The sequence below is a fragment of the Gallinula chloropus genome (assembly GCF_964237585.1).
Source record: "Gallinula chloropus genome assembly, chromosome: 6".
Classification (NCBI taxonomy): Eukaryota; Metazoa; Chordata; class Aves; order Gruiformes; family Rallidae; genus Gallinula; species Gallinula chloropus.
Window position 1 is genome coordinate 28647462 of NC_140091.1, and position 24510 is coordinate 28671971.

Below are 24510 nucleotides of genomic sequence, written 5' to 3' on the forward strand. Positions count from 1 at the left end.
AGCATCAATATTGCCCACAGTCCCAGTTATTTTAGGCAATTAAAATAACAGAAGTATGGCAACAGCAATATTTTATGCTTTGCTCTATGGAACAAGATTTGCAAGTGCTCAGCATCACTTGTAATCAAAAAAAAAAAAAAAAAAAAGAAAGAACTCTGATCAAGAAAGGGTTCCTATAGAGTACAAATATACCGTGGGATGTTCCGGGGGAGGGGGACATGGGGGGGAACAACACTACACTGCAATGACCTGTATTTTGTTTCTTTGTAACACTTGCATTTCTATAGCATAAATAATAGACAGTGGCAGGAAAGTTTACTGAATTGGACTAACATGAATAAAAATTTCTTTCATCTTGAGAAAAAACAATGCACAAGCAGGACAAAAAAACCCAACCAAACAAAAAAAACCTCAACTAGATCTGAGCAATATTTTCATGTTTGAATAACCATGTGCTATACTGTGATTCACTGAAGAGACTTCATTATTGCAGATAAATAGAAGGCTGCATCTTTGGGGAGTTCTTACGGTCTTCTCTTGAGTGTGCATTTTGGAAAGACTTTCCAGGGCTTTGCTAGAAGAATAAGCCACAGCTGGGGAAATGCATCCTCTCAACAACCTGCTTTGAAAAGAGAGCCACAGCATGTCTCAAAACAGAAGGCAAATGGATTGCTGTTTGGAATAGGCTGCTTGACTGGGGGAACATGGGGTGATTGCTTGTTTGGGGGTGTTTGTCTATTAAAGTGTATTTTGTGATGAAACAAAAGAGTGTGAAGTCATCCTTGACATAAGAGGGAAAATACCCAACAACACAACACATCTGTCCCTTAGCAGCTACCCCACAGGGCCTGGTCACGGCAGCAGTATGTGGAAAGCAACAGGACTTGAGAGCCTGGAAAAAACACCACTACCAAACTGCAACACCTCAGGGTGGGAATAACAGCAACCTCAATTCTCTAAACAGGTAGAAAAGGTTGGATTTGTGAAGGAGGCAAAAAACAGGAGACAACCTTCTGTGTCTTCATGGAGCATCAGCCATCAGGCACATGCCAGCATCCCCCTCTGCCATGCAGGGCAGTCATGCTTAGGAAGCTCAACTATCTTAACGTTCCTTGTAATGCCCTTCAAAAAAACCCAAACAAGCTCCCACACAGGATATCTGCTGTCATAGCTAGAAACGGCTAGGTGTTAATATGTTCAGCTACAAAAGTACTGAAGTCAACCCCTGATGTGTTTCATGGTTTTGTGATCTTTGCTAAAACTGACCACAGGACCGCTTGCTTACCACCTAGACAGCCACGCACTGCACGCTGCAGTCACCAGCAGCAGCACCTGCTGCTCTCCAGCAGCAGCACAAACACCCTCTGGCTTGTGCTGAGCTACTTTCACTTGGTGTTATCGTGCATAAAACCCACCATATTACCACTAATCTCCAGAAGTGACAGAAAGAACTAATATCAAAGAGGAATTTAGTATAATTAAATGGGGAAGGAAAATGGTTGCCTTCTACTCCATGGATCAGATGTATCTTCTGCACGCAGCCTTCTCTGCGGACAAGTGCGAAATAGCAACGGGTGCTCAACTCGATGTATCAACACTCATTTTACTTTTTTATGACTTGGCCAACCTATTCATCACCTCACTTTTAAAGGTTCACAGAAATAAGGAAATCATTGTTTTGGGAATGAAAAAAAAAAAAAAAATGCTGGTCCAGGGAGAGGATTGTCTCACTCTACACTGTGCTGGTGCAGCCTCATCTCTCGTACTGGGTGAAGTTTTGGGTGCCACAGTACAAGAGGGAGCAGAGGAGGGCAATGAGGATGGTGAAGGGTCTGGAGGGGAAGTCTTATGAGGAGAGGCTGAAGTCCCTTGGTTTGTTCAGCCTGGAAACAAGGAGGCTGGGGGGAGATCTCATCGCAGTCTGTGGCTTCCTGACAGGGGAAGCGAAGGGACAGGCACTGATCTCCTCTCTTTGGTGACCAGTGATAGAACCTGAGGGAACAGTATGAAGCTCTGACAGTGGAGCTTTAGGTTGGATATCAGGAAGAGGTTCTTTCCTAAGAGGGTGGCCAGGCACTGGAACAGGCTCCCCAGGGAAGTGGTCACAGCACCAAGCTCAACTGAGTTCAAGAGGCATCTGGACGTTGGACTCAGTCACATGCTCTGACTTGGCTGGCCCTGTGTGGAGCCAGGAGATGGACTTGATGATCCTTATGGGACACTTCCAACTCAGGAGATTCATAATTCTGTGATTAACTACAAGAGGAAATTCTCAAGTAGAACTTAAGGGTATTAAATTCAAAACTACACAATGATCATTTTTCTCTGAAGCTGTGAAGCACTACACAGGAACCTCAGCTTCCCAAACCAACACAGCTGCCACAAACAACAACAGAGGATTTAATACTATAATCCTGCTTGTGGTACCAAAGAACTCGCTTGTTTATACATATTCACTGCAGGAGTCAACAAAACACCTATTTTCGCACGTGTAGGCAAGTCCTAGAGGATATATGCAAAATGATTTTAGATGAAACATCTGAGAAGGGTTAAGGCTCTGGATTTGTTCTAAGAGTATGATAACAGAAACAGATTTATTTTCTTACAATTCATTAATATTTTAGTTCTAAAAGAGGTAACTGAGAGGGGGGGGAAATAATGACATGGGACATTTAAAAAGCACACTTTGAAATTCTCCCTGAGGCTGAAAGTAAAAATGCAAGATTCTTCCCATACAGATGATACATCTTGGGCCATTTTTATATTCTCTTCTCTGACCCCACACTACATACCAAACAGGAAAGAAATACTCTCAAAAACTGCACGACATGAGATCAAATGACCTACTGATTTGAAGCTTTAGAAACAGGCATTGAACTCAAACAGTTGTGGTTTGGGGGTGGAGATGTTTGTTTTTACAACTCTACACATTGATAATCTTCTTATGAGAAAGAATGGAAACAATAAACAGCAGATTCTCCACCATGGGTAAAAGTGATGAAACACTTGCTTCCAAACATGGGAGGGTGGGGGGGAATAAATGTGAATCATCACCCTGCTGCTCTAGAAAAACATAGCATAATGACATATTGGATATTGCAAGCAATGATGGTCACCCTCTGTCCAAAAAATGAAAAGGCTTGAGAGAAGAATGCAAAAGAATAAATCATAGCTATGGAAAAGCACCTACTCATGGTGAAGCTCAACGAATTCCTCTCTTTGGGTTAGAGCCAGCTGAAGGGGAATAAAAGATCACCTATGGTAATGGTGAAAAGGAAATAATTACTCCCTGGTTCTTGTAATACAAATGAATCAACAGTAGTGAGTTTAAACCCATCAGAAGGAAACTCTGCACCACAGCACAAACTGGACTGCCCCAGGATGCTGTGGTGAAGGGCACAAAGGTGCCTCAAAAAAAGCATGCTGGCACTAGACAGGCCCATTGTTGGCCACAAGGAAAAAAACAACAGCTGTAGTCAACTTCCACACATATGCAGGTGACTGGGTATGCATACCAGAGAAAGGAGGGTGGCATAGACCAAGGTGGGCTCAGGCAGTGACACAAGGCCCACTGCTCCTACTCCTGCCACTACCAGCTGCCACACACAGGTGGGGGATTTACCTTCTGCAAAGCCTGCTCCTGTTTTTGCCTTTTTCTTATCTAAAAGGCTATAATCTGTATTTTGGCACGTTTTCCATTTTCCTTCCAGTGAGAAATACAAGGATGGGTCACACCAGGACCACAACTGCCAGAAGTGGGTCCCAGAAGGCAGCCCCCTCCAAACCCTTTCAGCCAGGCCCATCCCCTTGCATCTGTGCTGAGGAAGGACAGAGCAGTTTTCATACAGGCAAAAGTTGGGGGAGGCAGATGACAGGGGATGACACACCGCTGTTGGATACCACTAGAAATGGGTAATGGCTTCATTTTGGATCCACACAGGAAAGAAGTTGGATCCATTGTGAGAATGAATTCCTATTTTAGACGGGGGCTTGGGGGTTCCAAGCAGGCAGTCTTGTTTTCAAAGACTGCATGCTGAGCTCCTTGCAGCAGCATCAGACGTGTTTTAAGCTACCAGATCCGGAAAGCAGAGTTTAGCACATCTGAAAAGAAATTTTCTGGAGAATTCAGCCAGATTTGGGTCATGCAGGCAGTTCTCACCAGAGCACTGCACTGCAGTAACTGCTGTGGCAAACTTCAGCTGGCTTCACTAATCAGTGCTTTAACAGTCACGCGAAGGGGGACACACGTCTCAAGGCAGAGATCACATATGCATTAAACAAGACAGTACAGATAACTCATCTGCAGTGAAATAACTCAGAATTTTTACTTACCCTGATGAGAAGCTACATCTTTCTTTCACACAGAACTGCTAAAAGATGAATTTTCAAACACAGAAATCTATTTTAAGAATGTATTTCTGTTGTTCTTCAAATTACAGAGCATCTCCTTAACGAAAAGCCTCAGTCACAACTTCCTCCCACACACACTTGCACCCAAAATTAAAACCAAAAATGAGAAGACAGCAAAAAGAAGAACTAACTGCCCTACAAGAGGACATTTCATTAAGCTACCAAGCAAGACACTGAAATCTCATTTCTGATGTGCTAAGAAAAATATCTTTTATAGACAGTTATAAACCAAGCACAAAACCCACCTATTGAACAATCACCCCCCCGTGGTGACTTAGTTAACCTACTTCGTCCTCTTTTTCATCTATATGCTATGGTTTGCCATCTTTTTCTCCTGTAATTAGAGACAAAATTACTTAAATTGTTTTTCATTCATGGTCTACAAGCCTGTAATCCCATTAGCATCTAAACAATTATGCAATATGCATCATCCTAGAAGCACCACTTGCAAGAAAGTAAACTTCATACAAATGTACACCTAAACCCTCCTTAACACTGACAGATATACAAATAATTACTCATCTGTCACCACTTTTGGGGTCTTCAATCATTTTAATTTCAGTCAGTTAGTAAAACTGCTTCAAAAAATGGGAGATACAGTTCTACACTTATAGAGGGGTAATTTTTTAAGTCATGGTAGAACATATGAGTCATTTCAAGTACCACAAAGCCCTGCAGCTAAATATAAAAAGGTTACTGAATATAAACCTCCAGTAATATTTGGAAACTACTAAAGAAAATTTTTATTACAACTATTCATTCTTCCCAAAAAAAAGGTTCTAACAAAGGGTGAATACACGTCACTCACTTTTGGAATGAAACTCTACAGCAGTTCTGGGGTTGGGTTTTTTTAAATTCACTTTAGTGTTTGTTACTTCTTTACTAAATACACAGGAAGGCTTTGATAACAAAGCAGTTTCACCTATTTTTGTAGTTGATCTGTTTTTAAATCCTTTGTTTTACACAGAAAGCAACACTCATCTGGCATTAACAGAGGCAATTATCAGATGTGCTGCAATGCTAAAAATGCATTACAAATGTGGGAAAAGTTTCAGCCTGAAGTAACCAGACCTCATAGCCTACGTCACTACTCTGTCCATTAACCTGGCTTTCATTGAACAAAAAGAAATCAAACTCTGATCTCTGAAACATAACACATCTGTGTGGTACCCTGAACTCTGAGAACAGAGCTCAGCAATATTCTCCTCTCCAAAAGACACAAAGGGTGATGCCACACCCCAGCACAATCCTAACCTGCACCCTCTCTCTTACATCAGTCACTGCTCATTGGATTTCCTTTCCACGTTTCCTAGCTGCCACGGGGACCCATTCACCCATTAACAGGCTCAGAAACCAACTAGTTTTCCTTGGCCAGCTTTCTTACAGGGGGCAAGTTTAGAGAGGCAAAGCAGCACTGGGACTGCAGTATGAGGTGACAAGAGTCCTTTCAGCTTCCCCTGAAGCAGAGGGGATCAAATGAAAGAGGTGCCAAATCACACTTCTTTCTCAGCAAGGCATCCGAGCCCCTGAAAGTAAAACCAGAGAGAATGGGTACCACTCTCACAGCTGCTATTCCTAGAGAGTGACAAGGAGTGAGTAACTAAGGATATAGCTCATGAGCTATGGGAAGAATGGCATGGACTTTTCAAATACTCATTTACCAATTTCCCTGGATTGTGAGTATCTCAAAACATCTTGCAAATGTGCTGCTGCATCAGGCAATATTAACAATATCATAACTATGCTTTTGGTCAGTTTCTACTTCTGAAGTTACAGGTCAGCAGGAAAGTGTAACTTTCCCAGAGATGTGCAGCCGAAGTGCTGCAGTGGTGCAAAGGTAACAATGCCTCATCTTGTTTAACCTTTTTAGTAGTAGATAGTACAGCCCTTCAAGGAGATCACAAACAGCGCCCCGGTATTTCATCATACAATAGCTTATAAAGTGGCTTTTATTTTTTAAAGGCTGCCTACTGCTTAAATATGTTAAAAGGTTATACAGTAAATTTTCTTCACTGTCTTACCACCAAACTCCAATTATTTGAAGTGAAACCACTGCTTACTCATAGACTTCACCCCCACTGGCTCCTGCTTGAAGGGATGTTCATCACAGTTTCTCTAACTGCAGCCAAATGCATTGCTAATTAAGGTTTAGTCACTAATGAATAAAATCAAACAGGTGATTTTCTGATATTGTAAAACATTATTAAAAAAAAAATACTTCAGGGGCAGGAAACACTATCACTTAGGAACAATACATAACTGCTCTAAACCGCACCTATACGTTGATTGCCAGCAGTGAAAAGCAGCATATATATGCCACTGTATTCGTGGCAGTTTCAGAAGTGCTCATCCCCTCACCACTACTTCACTTACACCAACGCAACTCCTGTGCAGCCACACAGTAACTAAGGCAGCTTTTGCTTTCTGCTGGCTGCCGGTGGAAAGGCAGGCTGCGGAACAGCCGTGACGCCCATCATCAGCGCCAGAGAATTACTACCAAGAAACGCACTGCGTTCAGGATTACTCACTCATTTCAAACTTAAAGTGTCTAATTCCTGGAAAATGCTGTTCAAAGACTGGCTTCTTTGCAAAGCTCGCCCAGCGGATGCTACCCAGCAGAGCTCGCCGCTGTGGCCCACAGCAATGCAGCACAGCAATGCTTCTGGTGACGTGATCCTCCTGTCTTTCCTCCCTCCCTCAGGGGTGACTGGTGCTTGCCCTTCCTATCAATGTACAGTATGTGTTTTACCTTTGTGCAACCGTTTTTTTCTCCAGTTTGGATGAAAGTCAACATCAGCAAAGTCCAACACAAACCCAAGATTATGCCTGGCCCTTACAGCACTGCAGGGGGGAGGGAGGGGAAGGGGGTATCCAACCTTTCCCCTGAGTGCTGCTAAGTCAAATGAAAACATAAACTTCACACATGCAAAGGAGGAAGCACAGACAATAACAGGACACTCAAAAAACAAAAAAAAAAAAAAGAATAAAGAAATCAGAACTAGCTCTGTAAACGTATTAGAGCTGAGAGATCCTGTGTCCTATTAACAACTACTGAGCCATCTAGCCACAAGATAGGAAAGTATTTCATCTATTGTTTATCAAGTGCTTTTATTTGTTGACTTACTACCACTGAAACCAGACTTGGTTGGTACCCTGTATAATACTGTGATCAGTGTTCTGGGGGCAGGAATTTCTAGAGGGGAGGATTGCTGTTTGGCACCCAGAAAGCAGATTTTATCCACTCACCAGTGTATTCGGTCAATGCCCATAACTTCCAACACAGCCACCCAGGAGAGAGCATTCTTGTTTCACTGCTCACATTTTATTTGAGGACAATTAAAAATTATAATGTCTAAGAATATGATATTTAAGGAGACAATTAATATATCTGAGCAAACCACCGTTTTCCGTAAAGATTTTCTTACAAACCTCCTAATGAACAGGAAAACCTTGATTTCAAATTAATCTCTCTCAGCCATCGGTGTTCAAAGTAGATATGAGAATAAAACCTGGCTCTATGCCTAACCCTGTATATTTACAACACTCACATCATTCTGGGATGTCTAGCTGATCCACTGTAGAGTTAAACAAAATCCTCCAGAAATGCTGGTGAACAAATTATGAATATGATAGGGTAATTAAACTTTACAACTATTGATTCATATTTCAAATGTGATTTCTTTGGTTTCTAAGATGTATTATTTTCTTCTAACAGATCAGTATTGTTCTCTTACAGGAATATTAATTGAAGACAAAAATAAATTATAGTGTATGCTGTGCTTTGTTTTATATATATGACATGACTTCTAATATTCTCATGACATGGATTAATATATACTGCTGGAACTTTAAAAAAATTACTTTCTGAAACATCAATCAATAGAAAGGCACTTTCTCACTTTCTGTAACACTTAACTGTTTCAGTATTTATCTCAGGTTAAGCCATTTGCATCTGTTTCACGATCTGTATTGTGTTCTGACCCACAAGCACAAAGCTGGAATAGTAGCTGCCATGCTAAGTAATATATACTGCTCTATACAGCCAAAGCAGCAGCTAAATACATGTCAAAAACACAACAAAAACAAACACCACCAAGCCAAGAACAGCAGCAGCAACAACAACCAAACAAACACAAAATACCCACCAAAAGTCCCTTTGGTCTCACTGCACTTCCAAACACTGCTTTGCTTGTTTGCAGCTATCAGTTATGCTGTTTTGGCACTTTCTGTCCTAGCAAGGTTTTTTGGTCTGTCTTACTGCAAGATGAATGATGAGCTGACAATTAGAACATACTGGTCATGCTTACATGAATAATTCTTTGCGTTAAAATACACAGGAGCAGAACTCCAGTGGCAGAAGTACCCTAGCAGCATACTTCAGTATCATGTTTCCCTGCTAATATGTATCAAGAAATAAGGAGGAGTGCACATGATGAGACTGGGAGCAAACAATACACTGTTACCAGATTATAACATCCCCACAAAACACAAAATAATTGTGTCTAAGTCACAACATGAGCAATTCTGATTTGGCTCCATACACAGCCCAGGTATGTTTGGAGCAGGAATCCAGAAGAACTAAAAGTACATATTTACCTTGCACAGACTGACTATAAATCCATCACACAAGACAACCCCAAGGAATGCCTCTAACAGCTGTCCCAAGCTGAATTCAGTTCAGACTCCCTTTTACAAAAGGCACTAATGACAGCAGTAACTGGTGAGCGTGCAGATCATTCTGCAATCCCAAACCACAGTTTACTGACGTGACTGCATACACAGCTAAATTTGTATCCTGAATCCTTCTGTTTCCCTTTATATGGGCTACTGAGCATTTTAAAACATGGACAGCGTATGAAGTACAGCCACTGCTCACCAGAAAGCCAGCATTTCTACCAGGTTCTCCTTTTGCAGAGAAGGTCTCATAACAAGGCATCTTCAATTTGCACACAGATTACCACACAGAGTATTTTTCAGGTTACAAGAGCCAAGCAATGACAGAAATCATCACCAACACACTTGGGCAGGAGGAGCCATGCAGATGGGTTCTGTGAGAGCAAATGCTGTTACCAAGTTTTCTGGGAAATGTGAAGAAAAGCAGTGGTTCAGAGCTGAGACACCTTCCGTCCCACGCGAGGACCGTCAGGCAAGCCCACAGAGTGAACTGAAGTCATTTCGCCCTGGAAGCAAAGCAATTTTTCTCTTTCCAGAGCTTCAACGCATGCTGCAGTGTCAGATCATTCTCATCTATTTAAAATCCATGAAGCAGATCATGTAGGAGCAGACCAAGTTCATGCTCCCTAGGCACTTACAAGAGCAAGTGCTCAGGCTTTGCCTGTCCTCATGGATTTACTGGCTTCAAGAGCTCTGCTGTCCACAGCCAACACCAACACAGCTACTTTTCAATCTCCAACCTTCATCCTATTTCATTTTCACTGAAAGTTCTGGTTGTTTAATTTATTTTTATTACTATTAATCTGGTTATTCCTGTCCTTTATCGTTCTCTCCAACAGCAGGGGCTGAAGGGACTCCGTTTCGTTCACTGTTGAAAACACAACGCAAATTCCATCCAAGGACTGTGAGGTCTGACAAATACTCTCAGCACTGTAGTTTGTTAGATCCATCAGCATCCAGCAACGTCACACCAGATTCTTTACTTAAAAAAGATATAGTCACCATCACTAGTTGCCAGATAATTCAAAAAAAGCTTTAATTTAGCATGGATTTTAATGCCAGTGAAAATGTTTTCAGCCAGCCAGTTTAGAGGTGGCTCTCTCAAGCGTTTGGGGTTTTTTTGTCACGCATTCCCATAGCACTGGTTTCTGTCATACCACCAGAATGCAAAAGAACACATTTCAAATTACTCTTTGTATAACACCGCATATTATACCAAGGCTATGAAAGAGCATTCTCTTTCTAAATCACTTACTACACATGCTAGCTCAATCTGACCTTTTTTCTCCCTAGCAGACACTTGTATAAGTGTTTTTAGACTAGATCTTTTAAGATGCTACACCCTCACGAGGTCATAACCTCAAGTAAAAGCAGATGTAAACATGTTCATACATCGCATGGGACATGCTCATTCCCAGAAACTAAAATGGCTTTAATCATACACACCAATTAAAAAAGCCTGATTGAAATTGCAACTCAGAACCTCACCTCCCTTGGTTTCCAGAGTCAGAAAGCTTTACCTGTCCTGGTACTCACTCTTTCTCACCACAGCTACCTGCAACAGGACAGGAAAAGTTCAGTAGTTTCAGGTAAAGAAGCCAGTGATTCATCTGGTGCTAGGGAACTGAAGTCCTCAATATTCTTAGCAGGGAGATGGTACCTAGAATATGAATACCAGCAAAACTCTTCCCTGGACACAGAGGTTTTCAGAATTTCCCATGTTGTGTCACAATTCTGTTTTTTCAGTTTTATTATCTTCAGTTCTTTCATTTTTACTATTTTTAGTTCCGTGAACTACTGCATGATACCAATCTAGCATAATTGTGCTCTTCAGACAGTATTTTGTTTACACAAAATGAAAATGTAATCAACCTCTGGATGTGCAATGCCTTAAAGTGACCATGGGTGACAGGGATCTAACTTTGAGTATTTGTTTTATTCCTTAAGAGTTAAATATTACTATATGAACAGAAAATTGGAAGACACCAAAATTGTTGAACTCATTTCCTCTAAGAAAGGAGTTTAACGTAACCCCAACACAATCTCAACACTCACAGCACCCTAGAAGTCCGAAAGTCAGCAGGAAGATGGCAGGAGAGAGCAAGCACATCCTTTTTTTGGGTTGGGTTGTTGGGTTTTTTTTCCCTTTCCTGACTTAGCAACACATTTATTTTAAACAAACACCAAAAATATTTAAAATTAACACTCAGACATGAAACAAAATCCCACCAGTTCCCCCTTCAGACCTGCCTGAGAAACACTTCCCATCAGGTCCCGCAGCAGCCCCTCCAGCTGAAGGGCAGACATACCCACAGAGCAAGGCTGCCAGGTGACGCCAGAAGCAGGAAGGATGCTTACCTCACAGGCTGCTTTTAGCAGTGCTACTGGAAGTAAAGACACAAACAGCAAACACAACACTGCTTCAAAGCCAAATGACCTCCAAAGGATAAAAAGAGGATGCATGAATGATCAGGTCTGGCCAGTGAGACCAAGTTACAGTAACAGTTTCCCACTTGGCACTCTGAAGGCACAGTGGTTTCACTCCAATTACACAAACTCCTTACAGGCCCCGAGAGAAGTTTACAACTATCACACAATCCTTGTCTGTTACCTCGATGCTTTTTCTTATTTTACATTTAAACAGAACATAAACACACTCACTGCAACACAGAGCAGCCTTTTGCATTTACTTTCATTATGTTGCATCTTAACCCAAGGATGTAAAAGTTATCATCGCTCTTCAATAATGGAACTCCACTCCTGGAAACGGTTGCCTTAAAAATGTTAAGCTTTCCTCTGCACCTTCCCTGGAAAAGGATGCCATGCCTTATAGCCACAGCTCCTCTGTGTCAAGGGCAACTCCCCTGCACAGTTAAATTCAACATTTAGTACCCACTATTTAAATACAATAATGGCAGATTTTTACTTGTAACTTGCCCTGTCACAGAGCAAAAGAACTGACTTCTCCCAAAAGCAAACATTTGACTCTGTCTACATAATGACACTATAACTTTACTATAGTCAGATGTGTCCTAAAGCAGGTTCAGCTGGTACAACCAAGAAAACCTTGATGTCAACAGCATCTTAAGTCAGGTGGATAGGAGTTTGTTGTTCTTTATTAAAAGATAAGTAGAAGTATTAATCATTCTTTGCGTCAACCCAATTTAAACTTTAAGGAAAAATGAAATGGTAATGTTAAACCACCTACAGCAAAATGCCTTGGTTATGATGATTGTACTCAATGATAATTAAAACTCTACATTAAGTAAGAAAGTTTGCAAAACTACAGGAAACCCAGAAATCCTAACTCATATACTATTTTCAGACACCAGTCTGTAATTTTCACTAGGTTTTAATTTACATCTGAATAAGCATTCAGATGTGTAAAGAAAACCTATCCAGATGCAGACTCTAGGAAACATAATCTAAGGGCGTTGTTTGAGCCTTCATTCTAATTAAGGATTTAATACTTGGACAGTACCTTCCAAACAAGGATTAAGAATTCTGCAAAGGAAGACAGTATGACTGTAAACTGCTGCCTTGGCTTTCCCAGCTCAGGAAGCACAGATACCACACCCAAAATCTTGTTCAGGCCTTTTTTCTCTCTTTACTTCTGCTTTTTCTCTTCTCTTTTCCACAAAAAGTTCAGCATTCATTTTAATCTTTTCTCCTAAACCAGAATCACGAAATATAAGAAGTCTTTGTCCACTCAAATTATTCAGTTCTAAATGCAGAGCTACCGTTCCAAGACAAATGGAAAAATGTCAAAGGCATATATGAGAAGTTAATGTTAGCATTTTAGTGCTTTATTTGTTAGCCACCATTAAAAATACCTGATTCTTACCACATCAGCAAAGTAGTGGTATGCTCAAATCACTCGCTGCACAAAATTATTTTAAGGAATAACAGTCATGTGTTACTGGGAAAACTTATTCTGGCTTCGGGGAGTTTTGAACCCTTCACGATCAGTTGTATAATTTTCTCTTTGTAGCCCTGATCAGGTTTTACTTCATTGACAAACAGAAGTAGCTATCCCAACAGTTATACGACGAGCACACACCATCTACATCCCCAGATAATATCACTAGCAGCAAAGGAAAAAGAATTTAGAAGACTACTTCTGTGAACCAGGCAGGAAACCCTACACTTCTGCCTTTTCAAGTCAGTGCTAGAGAGAGGTGTGTCATGGCTTTCCAAAAAGCATTTTAAACCCTGAAAGTTTAACTAGTTTTCAAGGGTTCTTAAGCAGATATTAAATACTTCATACATGAAAGACAAGCCATTAAACTACATATGAAGGAGCTAGCACTATACCGTATCTCCTTAAAGAACGATAAACCTCTGAATAAGATGGCCTGTGGTGCGTGGGAGGGCAGAGGCATGCTGACATTAGCTTAGAAAAATATGCAAACTCTTAACACTTTGGAAAGCAAGCAATTTAAAGCCCACAAACTATCCCCCAGGCAGCCATCTCAAATAGTTAAGTACTAAAGCGAAACAAAAATAAAATTTAAAAAAAAAGCTCAGAAATGTCAACTTCCATACTGATTGAGTCCATTACACGATGCAGGTTGCACTTCTCAGCTCATGTTTAGTTCTGCTTGTAAGAGCACGTTCATTCTGCCCAGCTCACACAAAATTCTTTCTATAACAAGTTAATATCTGTATTAGTTAACACATCAAGTTTTTCCCTTCTAATTTCAGTGCCCCAAACCCTATCACACTGCTCAAAGCAGCGTACAGCATTACATGAAATACTGACAGAGTCGGGTAAGTGCCTGCAGGGGAATAATTCATCTCTACCAGCACTGATAGCACAGCGCCTGCCCCCACATTACTACAGCTGGAATCACTGGAGTAGAGCGGAGCAGAGCCTGCTGCTCCTCCCAGGACTGTCCTCTGGCTGCTGGGGAGTAGGGTCATCCCTTCCCACCAAGGTCTCTTCTCCCTGGTGAAGAATGCAGGGGAGATAGAAGAAAGGGCTTCCTTGACCTATTTCTTCAGCAGCTTTCACCCTTCCGCCTCCTACACACACATATCTGCACCCACCTCCAAATTACACATACATCCAAGAATCTCTGTAGGTTGGTGGAAAAAAAAATCTGTAGGAAAAGAGGCACTGAAAAGCAGCAACATTTTCCTCCCCGTTTCTGCATCTGTGAAGAGAAGCTGAAAGCTGGGGAAACCTCCATTTCTCAGTCTCTGGAGAATGAAAGGAAAAGGTAAAGAGCAGCAAAAAGTCAATCTTTATCTTAGATGCAAAATTACAGTTGTCTTAATTGGCTTTTTGTTCATAATTCTCCAACGCCCACTCTTTGCTAGTAAGAGTCCAAACACACAAAGCATTGTTCATACCCTGAGGAGCTTTCTGATTAAAGGAAAGAAAATTGAATGCAATGAAAACGTTCCTTTAGATGCAACTGGAGATTTTTAAGTTATAGAAAAGATTTTAACTTTTGAAGGATTTACAGGTGTGCTTGGTGCTTGTACATGAGAGAGCTTCAGCCAAACTCTGGCTTACATTCCTTGGTTTTCTCAAAAAGGACAAGTGTGACGCCCAGCCTCAGGCACTACCTACTTTTGCCCTCGAAACATAACCCTCTACAAATGACAGTGAAATACTCTGCACCTAATCAATCAACAATTCTGCAGAGAAACCAGTTCAGATTAAATGTGTTCCTCCAAGCTTCTTAGGTACCACCATTTGAAGACTTCAACAGGAAAGACAAGAAACCATTACGGGGAAGTAGCGCTAACCTAAATAACAACCGATGAGTTAATGAACTAGGGCATGGAGGCATTAGATTTAGTGAAACTTCAGAGGAGTATGAAAGAAAGCTTTATTTTTTATATGCAAAAACTGCACCTAAGACTATAATCAGCCCATGATCGGAAATGGCATCGTACAAACTGAAAAAGCATCATTTTGGTGTAAAATAATTTCTAATTAGGGTAACAGCATTTAAGACTAAAAATCCACAAATATCAGACTTGTAAAACAGCTTATCTAGCTCATAGCAATATATAGTTGTTCTTCATAATCACCTGAAGAACACTGCCTGCTTTAAAAAGGTAGAGAAACCTAACTTTCTGTAGGACAGAAAGCATCCTTCCAGCTAAATCCTTATTTAGCATCCTTCCAGTTGAAGCCAACAATTAAAAAGGTTGGTAGTATATAAATACTGTATCAAAATGTTTAATTGCTGTTAAAAAAAAAATCTGTATGTATCACGCTGATAGAATTATCTTTTTAATCAGGTTCAAGTGATGCTCTGCAAAAAAACTCTTTTCCTCTGCCGTAGTTTTTATCTGATCAGCACGTTACACCCACAGGCTCAGTCTGTGGTTAATAAACAGCTCTCTACCGTGAAGAGAAGAAAAAAAAGAAAAAAGAAAAAAGGAAAAGAAAAAAAAAAAAGACGACAGCATTTGCTCTGACCACAATCCTGAAAGCAGCTCTGGAAGACTCAGAACCCTACCAAAGTTAGCTGGGTTACCCATGGGGAGAACTACCAACACCATTAAACGTTTTTTCAGAACTGGGACCTTCCTGGAACTACGTATCTTATTAGTTATCTTACAAACCACGTCATAAAAAGAATTTTGCATTTTTGGCCTAATTGCTGGACTTAATTCATATAGTTCTTAACTCCACCAATACATGATTAAACTGGTTTTCATAGCTATTCCTTGAAAATATAATGAACAGAAGACCCTTTACAGAAAAATAATTTAGACATCATACATCACTAAGATTTATTTCATCCTGGTACAGGCAAGATAAGCTACAGGAGTTACTCATGTAATTCAACAGAACCTCTTAAACACCTACTCTGAAAATACTGTATCTAGCCCCAGTGCTACAGGCAGCTCCCTAGCACTTAAAGAGGAAGTAGAGACAAAGGAACTGAATTTCAAGCCTACTTCATTCTTTGCTCGACCAGAAAATTTACTGCTGTTTCAAAGGGTGTTCCAAGTAAAACGTGAATAGCCAGGACTAAAGCAGTCCTAGACACAAACCACAGCATTGGGAGGTTGCATTTCCTGGATCAAACTGCATGCTCCATGGAGCTGTTCCATTGCTTTTCCTATGTGCTATAATCAATCATAACGAAGGCACAGCAAGCAGCACTCTCATAACCACACGAACTGAAACCAATCTCAGTCATCATCTTCTTGGGAAACCGTGGACAGAAGTGCTGAAGACCTCACCTTCACAGAAGTGGTTGCCTGTTGCCTTTCTGATGCTAGAAGCTATATTTGGATTGCTTTTTGTGTCTCTGCAATCCAGTTTTACTAAAATCAATAGAGGACATACAGGTTATAGAATGGAGTTAAATTACCAGCTTCATCTTTGCACATTTAACCTAAATCTAAAGTTCAGACGTGCATGAGTGTACGCATATCCTCTGCACGTTTCTGGTGCACAGATACATGGATAAAAACACACGTTTCGTAAGTGTTACACACCGGCACTGTTACTTTGGACATGTCTTGTGAAAGAGTTCAGAAACATCAACTTTCCAGAAGTTCAGTTTACTTTTCATGATGGAAATTGAATATTAAAAAAAAAAAAAAAAGGAAAACACCCCAAAAGCTGCGGAGTGCTTTGGCTACACAGTTACTAGGCTCCAGGCAGAGTATACTTTCTTGAGAGTGCCAGGAGAAGGGTGAAGCTGCTGCAGGTGCAGCTGTCATACAATCTTGAACCAACAGCCTCGTGCAAGACTGCGCATTACTGCGTAACACCACACTGTTCCATATACCCTGGCAGGCCGGCTGAGCCTGAAGCACAAGACACTTGCATGTTTTCACCCGAACGCTAAGGAGCTATGCTCATCCTTACAATAACACACCGGTTCTGATAACACTAGTATCTGTTATCAATCTGGCCTCTGGGTCTGTAAGTGAAAATGTAATACAGCAAGGCAGCCGATGATGTTACAGTGGGCGGGCATTGTTGTTGCTCCTTTTCTTGGCTTGTTCATTAAGGAGTGACACAGGAAAGAATTATGAAAACCTGCAACTGCCTGGGAGGCAAATGTAAAACCTTTCGCTCCAAGGCGCTACTGACACTGCAAGCCAAACTCACAATTAACAAACACTGAGCTGCTGGGATTGCTCAGCACCCATCTCCCAGTCACTTAGCAAACTCTGGTGAACACAAGTGAAGTCACCTCAAAGCTTTACAAGAACCTGGTTATGAATTTTCCCAAGAAAGAGTTGTCACACTAACTAGCTGCTACGTTTCAACACAGGATGTTAATTGATGCTTACTGCCCTGACCATGCCGCAAAGGACTGGGAGTTTATGACATGGGCTACAATTTGATTTTAGTCCTAAAGGGTTCTTCTCCTTCTCCCCAAAATAAATCCCTCAGCTGTCCAATTAATAAACACAGCTGAAATGCAACTTTCAAGGTGAAGTCTTAGGTGCAGTATATCGACAGCACCGTTTGATAACACACTAAGCAACACATTCTAAACTGCAGAGGGACCCATATCCTGTTTGTGGAGGCATTATGCCCCTCTAATAAATATTGAACAAAAAGGGAGTGAAGAATAAACAAATCTTGTCAGTATGCTACAATGTTCCAAAAATGTTACAATTCATGCTATTAGTTCAATGGGGTGTTCAATTACCACAATATTTAGGTAAAGAGTAACCTTTCTCTCCTCTCCTGGCCCAGACCCAGGAAAGGGAAGATGACTGCTCCAGCAATGCTGGTGGGTGCTGCTGTAGTTTAAAACAGAGACAATGAGCATGAGCAGCCCAAAAGGATGATCTACTCCGTGACAAACACAGTGTTAAGAAACTAATACTCAAGCATGCAAGCTACTCTCAAAATCACAAAAACAAACCCCAAGTATCCAATGGAAAACCAAAATTTTGACCCATCTGTAACTAGGGACATGCTAACCCAACTAAGCCTGTAACCACTTCGGGACCTACCTACCACACGTGAAGTGACAAACTCATATTAACCTACACACAACCTTTTAGATGTTTATTTGCAGAACTGTTTTCTACTTGATGTAATCAGTGGAATAACTTAAGAACAGGTTTCACAATGCATATAACCCTTGCTGAATTTCATGTATGGATGACCCTTTATAGCTGGAAGAGCCCCAGGACACTGCCAGATGCAAAAAAAAATAACATTCCCTGAGAGCTATGCTGTGATTAAGAAGTTACCTAAAATACTTTTCCAAAAGCAGCAATTTTTTTTTTTTATGTCACACTGCTGCAGACATACAGCATCCCTGTAAAAACATCATCTTACTAATAGCTACCCATGCAGTGGGGCACCTCCACTATTATTCAGCAGAACAGTCACGTGCTGGCACAGAGAAATTAAAATGCAGGAGAATGCACACTCCAGCAAAGCTTGCAAAGAAAAAGCTTAAAGACACATGGGTCACATTAAGGTCTTCCTCTCTCCTAAGTCGGCTTCCCCTGCTGCTCACTCATGCAGGGAGATCATAATTTGGTGGCTGTGATATTTCCACGGCAACACTGGTGACAGTGATGTCACAAATTCAGCCCTGACATAGCTTCAGGATCAAGTGCAAGGAGCAGATGGGATGCGAGGGAGAAAGCCTCTATTTAAACACAAATCTCTTTCATAAGAAAGAAAGAGGCATGAGCAAAGAAACAGGTGAATGGATCACGTTTTCAAGTATGATATATTCAAAAGATTATCCTAGCATGAAAATCTATTTAAAGGCAAGACCTACAATACAGGGTAACTGTCAAATTTGTTGGGCCTTATAATAAACCAACCTTGAAAGCTCCCTGTTTAGCATGACAAGCCTTGTGCTTCGTTTCTAAAGTAGCGGTGAAGACAATACACTTTTGTCCCTTGTGAATTTCCTTTAAGTAACTTTAACATTCAGATATATTAATTTGATACATCACTGTGCTCATAATACTGTATGTAAATATGATGTCAAGCCCTCACTGGAGTTTGTTATCTGAATTAGATATAATATGAAAGAAATTAAAACAAACCCCGGAGGGCTCAGCAAGTACAGCAAGATGGTAACTGGAGTATTCAGCTGGCACAACGCGACTGGTAGAAGAGGGCTGTACTTCTGTGCTGCTCTGCAGACCCATACAGGGATCAAGACAACTTCCAGGCGAGCTGAAAGCCCTCCGAACCCCTCGCTGGTCACACACCACAGGCTCCAACATTACCAAGTCTAAGACATCCTCCCCGCCTCTGGACACCCCACGGGTGAACAGCAACTGAGCCCACGTGTGCTCAATGGGATGACAGCAAGAAGTGGAACAGAAGAGAGTACACCCACTATCCAGTCACAAATGCAGCCTCCACGGTAGCTCAGGTCACAGGTCAAGGAGACACACAGACTTCTAGAAGATGCTACTCTCCACAGAGGACAACTGTTGAACAGCACAAAACACCTGCTAAGGGAGGCACAGGACGTGACCACAACCATAATTCAGACACAGGCAGTCATTCTTAGAGCTGAAGGGGTTTCTTATGGCAGCAGAGGCAGAAAGATACAAAACAAAACTCAGAAGTCAAAAGGAAGTAAGAGGAATTAAAAGGGTATAGAACCATGTTCTGATCACAGAAGAAAAACACCTGCATTTTTCAAGACCTGGAAGGATTAACAGTCTAGCTCTCAGGAGGGAAAGGAAGAAAGGGAGTAAAATCTGCAGGTTGAAGCTGGGCCTAAGCTGAGATGCGAACGGGTCCCCAGGAAGGGATGTCAGGTGGAGGCAGAGCTGAGGCACACAATGCAAGGAGGAACACATCAGTAGTCAAGCAGCTAAGCAGGGTTCATGGACATCTATGAAAGTACTATGTTAAAGACTGCAAAAGAGAGAGAACAGAAGGTAAAACATGCCATGATACAAACCACAACAACAATCAGAGAGCAAGGAAAACCCACCTGATTCCCCAAACCATGACTGTACCAATAGCAATTCAAAAAAGCAAGCAATAAACTGAAGGACTCTGGATTAGCAGATACACACACAGATAGGCACAGAATAACACTCAAGGACTGCACCAAGGCGTCATTCCATGACTAAATGAACAGCATTATGAAGAGAAAAGAAAATGGGGAAAAAAAAAAAAGCAGAGGACCTTGATATGTCAATAACAGGTAATATATAACACAAGAGATAGGGAAAGTCTGTTGGGATTGCCAGGGAAAGACCTAAAGAGCTACACTTATTTAGCTTTAACAAAAGCGGCGTTTGTAAACCCATTCGGAACAAACTAATGACGCCACTAGCAAAAACACTGGCGGAAATTTTTTAAAAGAGGAATAGTTTGGGGCTATAAACTTCTACAATCTTCTAACTTGTCAGAGCAGTAAACTCTGGAAACAGGACCCATTAGCACACTCAATTTTAAGATGCAGTTTATTGTTTTTACAATTGTGATTAAAACACAGCTGCCGCAGACTAACATGAGCACTACCCCAACAGGACTTCTCCTCTCCCTGTCTTTGTAAGACAAACAACCTCAGATGAAAACATGAACCAAGTTCCCCCAGTGGACTTCGTGGAGGTCACTTTAATTTCAGCACTGGAAATCCCATCTTCTCTTTACCCAAGAGGAAAACAGCATCTCCCAGATAACCCCTGCACTACTACATCTCTCATACCACGTGTTTATAGAGACATGAAACTGATGGCTAACACAGGCTGAAGCCAGCACTCGCTGCTGTTGGTATCATGTATCAAACCAACACAGCTGCCAAACGTGAGCTTGAAAGTCTTTCTGTTGCTCAGAATAAAACCTAACTTTTCCCTATCACACTGATCAAAATTAACATTGCACTAACAGACAGAAGTTAATTGTTCTACTAAAATGAAATCTTACACAAAATCAGCATTGTAAGAGAAGAACTGTGGAAGATACTTGTAAAGCTTGGACTTGGAATGCATTTGTCTGAGAAGAAAAATACTTTTATGATAGCCAAAATGAAAATGGATCATTAACAACCCACAACAACCATGAATTAATATGTTTGTAGATTTTAAAAGGCAATAAAATAACCACAGTCACTTTCTAATACGATCCCAACCCAACAGCAACTCAAAACATGACACCAGATCAGGATGCAAACTATTTTCTTTTCACCTCTCACTTCTATAAATAAATATCAACAGGCATGGCATATTACCTTCGTTTTCAGATGCTTGGCATTTTACTTGCAGTACCAAATCAAAGGTACGTTCTGGATTTTCCCTAGAAGAAACAAACACAATTCATTAATCATATATGCACAATTACTTTTTTTTCAAATAGTTCATACTCTTTTAAATCTTTTCCAGTCTATTTTTACAGGAAAAAAATGAAAATAAATTAAAATACCATTAAAAGAGAATTAGAGATCATATTAGTCAGAAGAACCCAAAAGTCACATTTCCTCAAAAAAAAAAAAAAGAAAAAAATATAAAATAAGGAAGATAAGCTGAACTGCATGATTTAAGCAAAACGGTCAGGTAAAAGAGCTTTTAAGTCACTCCATCATACTACACCTAACAGCTGGGGAAAAAACTCCTTATCAATCAATCTGAAATATGTTAATGGAGTTGTGGACAGCCTTCTCTACAACTATGTTTTATTTCTACTGACTAGGAATAGCCCATCATTAGGCTTCCATTTTAATTCAGCCAATTTAGCCACTACCCTTTAAAGGCACACGATTATCACCATGAGGCTGAGAACCACTTCGCTCCTCCCTTCACAGGATACTGACTGTTGACTTTGACTTGAAAGGCCGAATCTCAGGCGAGTGAGTGAGAAAGCATCAGTGCAATAACTGGGGACAGACACAGTCCCAAGATAGCTGGGAAGATGGAGCCTCAGGTTTGTGTGATGGCCAATCCCTCTTTCGGCTCCCCAGTAAACACACACCTGATCATTATGAACTACATATGCTAATAGCAAGTAACACTCAATCTAATCCGAAACTAAATATTTATTAACACAGTTCTAAAAGCCATTACTGTACCACCCACCTCTCCCTGCCTACCAAGCACACTGCTATTTATATTAAAAACAAGTGGTATAACCGCACCCGTATCAATTATCTATTTAACCACATAAAAGGCTCGCACTCAAACTCCCTTCTGGGCTAATGCTCCCACTGAAATCAGCTGGAGTTCTAGGCAAAGGAAAGAAAAAAAAGAAAAAAAACCCTAAGACTCAGTTCCAGGTTTCTAGAATGCTTCAAATAAAGCATGCAGCAAATCAACACACTGTTGTTTCTTTAAAGAGAGTTTTGGATGAAATCCCCAAAGCTTGGGCTGGGGAAAATTTCAGCTGTCACAAATGCATGCTTTCCCTGACCTCAGCACCGTCATCAACTGAGACATGCAATTACAGTCTAATTCAGGTTATGGAGACATAACCCACCCCTATGACAATCTCTCCTTGTGTTGTATCTAAAAGCATTCTGTTGGGAAAATCCTGTATCTCCTGATCCTGTGCGTAGGAGACCATATTCTGCTCTGAGTTCCAACAGACAAAATCCAGGATATCAGAGATTTACTCTGGTATTAAACTCCATCCACTGTTCCTCTGGCCAGCAAGTGGTTTCAGAATGAAACTGATAATGCCTGGCCTAGCTGAGCCACCTAGAAACGCGAACCACAAAAATCCTTCCTTTAAAAGAAGTGACATCCCTGCAAGACACTGCCCTTGCTCAGGCACTGGGTCTGTACTCCCGGGCCACTTTCCCCTTCCATTTCTACCTAAAGCCCAGGCCACACATCACGGGGTTGGTGCAACACGTATCACTCTGAGCACTGCAGACACGGAATGAGTGCTTCTAGCTTAACTCCTAGCTGGATTACCCTCACGAAGTCAGCTCTTTGAAGTAACACTGCCTTCCGTCTTTCACTACACCACTCTAAATCTGCTTTTGCAGAAAAACGCTTCTAAGTTTACTCTTCACATCCCACTACGCTCAGAAGTGTAAAAAACGTGTCAAGCTAATCTAAGAATTGTCAGACTGTCTCTCGTTTCCTTCGCAGCCACCCGGCAGCAGCCTGCTTACTCATCGCGTATTTACTCGGAGGTTTTTTGTCAATTTCTGAACCCGGGTTTGGCAGCTCGTTGGTTCCCAAGGGCGGCTGGGCCCGGCTCCGTGCGGGTCTGGCCGGGCAGCAGTGCTGCCAAAACCCCTCAGCATCTCTGCTGCACCTGCCGCGCCGTCACGGCAAAAAGGAGGTTTGCAATAGCTGGAGAGGTTAATGTCACAGCCCGTAGCCCACCGGCTGCTGCGGACGGGCTCGCTGTGGGCAGCGGCACCGCCCAGGCCCGAGGGGCCGGGTGGGCGCCTCAGGAGCAACCCGCCACCATTTCGCCGGCCGAGGCCGCCGGCGCGGACACCGCTCCGCCCGCCGCTCCCCGGCACCGACGCCTCTGACCCGGGGCAGCCAGCGGCTGCGGAGCGCGTTCCCCCCGCGGCGGCGGGAGGGCGATGTCAGGGCAGGCGCGCCGAGGCCGCCGGCGGACCCAGAGGCGGCGAGAGACGGAGGAGCGGCCGGCGGCGCTGGGGCCGCCTCCTCCCCCTGCTCCGGGCCAGGGCGGGGGGCGCCGCCTCGCCCCTGCGCGCCCCGTTGCCTCCTCGCCGCGGGTCCCGCCTCGCCGCGGCCCGGCGCGCAGCGCCCGCTCCCGGCCCCGCCGTCTCCCGCCCGCCCCGCTGCCTGTCACTCAGCGGCCGTGGCGCGCCCGGCCCCTCGCACGCTCCCGCCGGGTGGGCTCCCCCTCCTCCCCTCCCTCTCTACCTCATTCCCTCCCTGCCACCCGGCGAGCCCGGCAGGCTGGGGCGGCTGCGAGGCCTACTCGCTGCCTGCCCGCCACGGAGCTCAGCTGGGCTCGGCCCGCCGTGCCTGACAGCCCTGCCGCGGCCCCCGCCCCGCCGGTCGTTTCCCCCACACACACACTCACTTGAACCTGCTGTCCATGGTCACATCGCTGGGCCCCGCCGCTGCTCCAGCGCCCCTCAGGGAGAAGCGCCCCGCCTGGCAGGGGCGAGGGGGCAGCGCCGGCCGTTCTGCCTTCGGCGGCGGGGGCGGCTCAGCGCGGCGGCGGCGGGCGGCGGCCCATGGCTGCTCCGCTCCCCCGGCTCGGGCCGCGACTGCAGCGGAGCGGCGGCACCGCCTCCTCCCCCCGTCTCTCAGTTCCTGTTGCAGTCGCTCCGGCACCTTCTGGGAACCAGGAAGCTCCGCGGCGGCCCGGGGAGCCGCCGGGGCCGGTGTCACCTGAGCCCGGAGGGGGAGGGCCGCGGGGCCTGGCCCGTCAGGCGCGGTGTGCTGCCCCTGCCCTGCGCGGCAGGTGCGCAGGGCCCGGGGAGCCCGCCCGGCCGCAGCCCCTGCCCGGGCGTCGGCCGGGCCCGGGCGGAAGACCCTGGTAGGTGGGATAGGGCAGCGGCG

At 43.1% G+C, this 24510-nt stretch overlaps 1 protein-coding gene across 2 annotated transcripts in view; it reads right to left on the bottom strand.

Moving 5' to 3' along the window:
- The window catches only part of DENND1B (DENN domain containing 1B), a gene marked incomplete at both ends in the record, with an annotated part of 149910 nt that extends 125868 nt beyond the window's left edge, over positions 1 to 24042 (bottom strand). For both annotated transcript variants that reach the window (XM_084266475.1, XM_084266474.1), the window contains 2 exons: positions 21249 to 21313; positions 24026 to 24042. In XM_084266475.1, the coding sequence (XP_084122601.1) occupies positions 21249 to 21313; positions 24026 to 24042 (82 nt within the window). The remainder of the gene's footprint in view (positions 1 to 21248; positions 21314 to 24025) is intronic.
- Between the last annotated feature and the right edge of the window lie 468 nt (positions 24043 to 24510).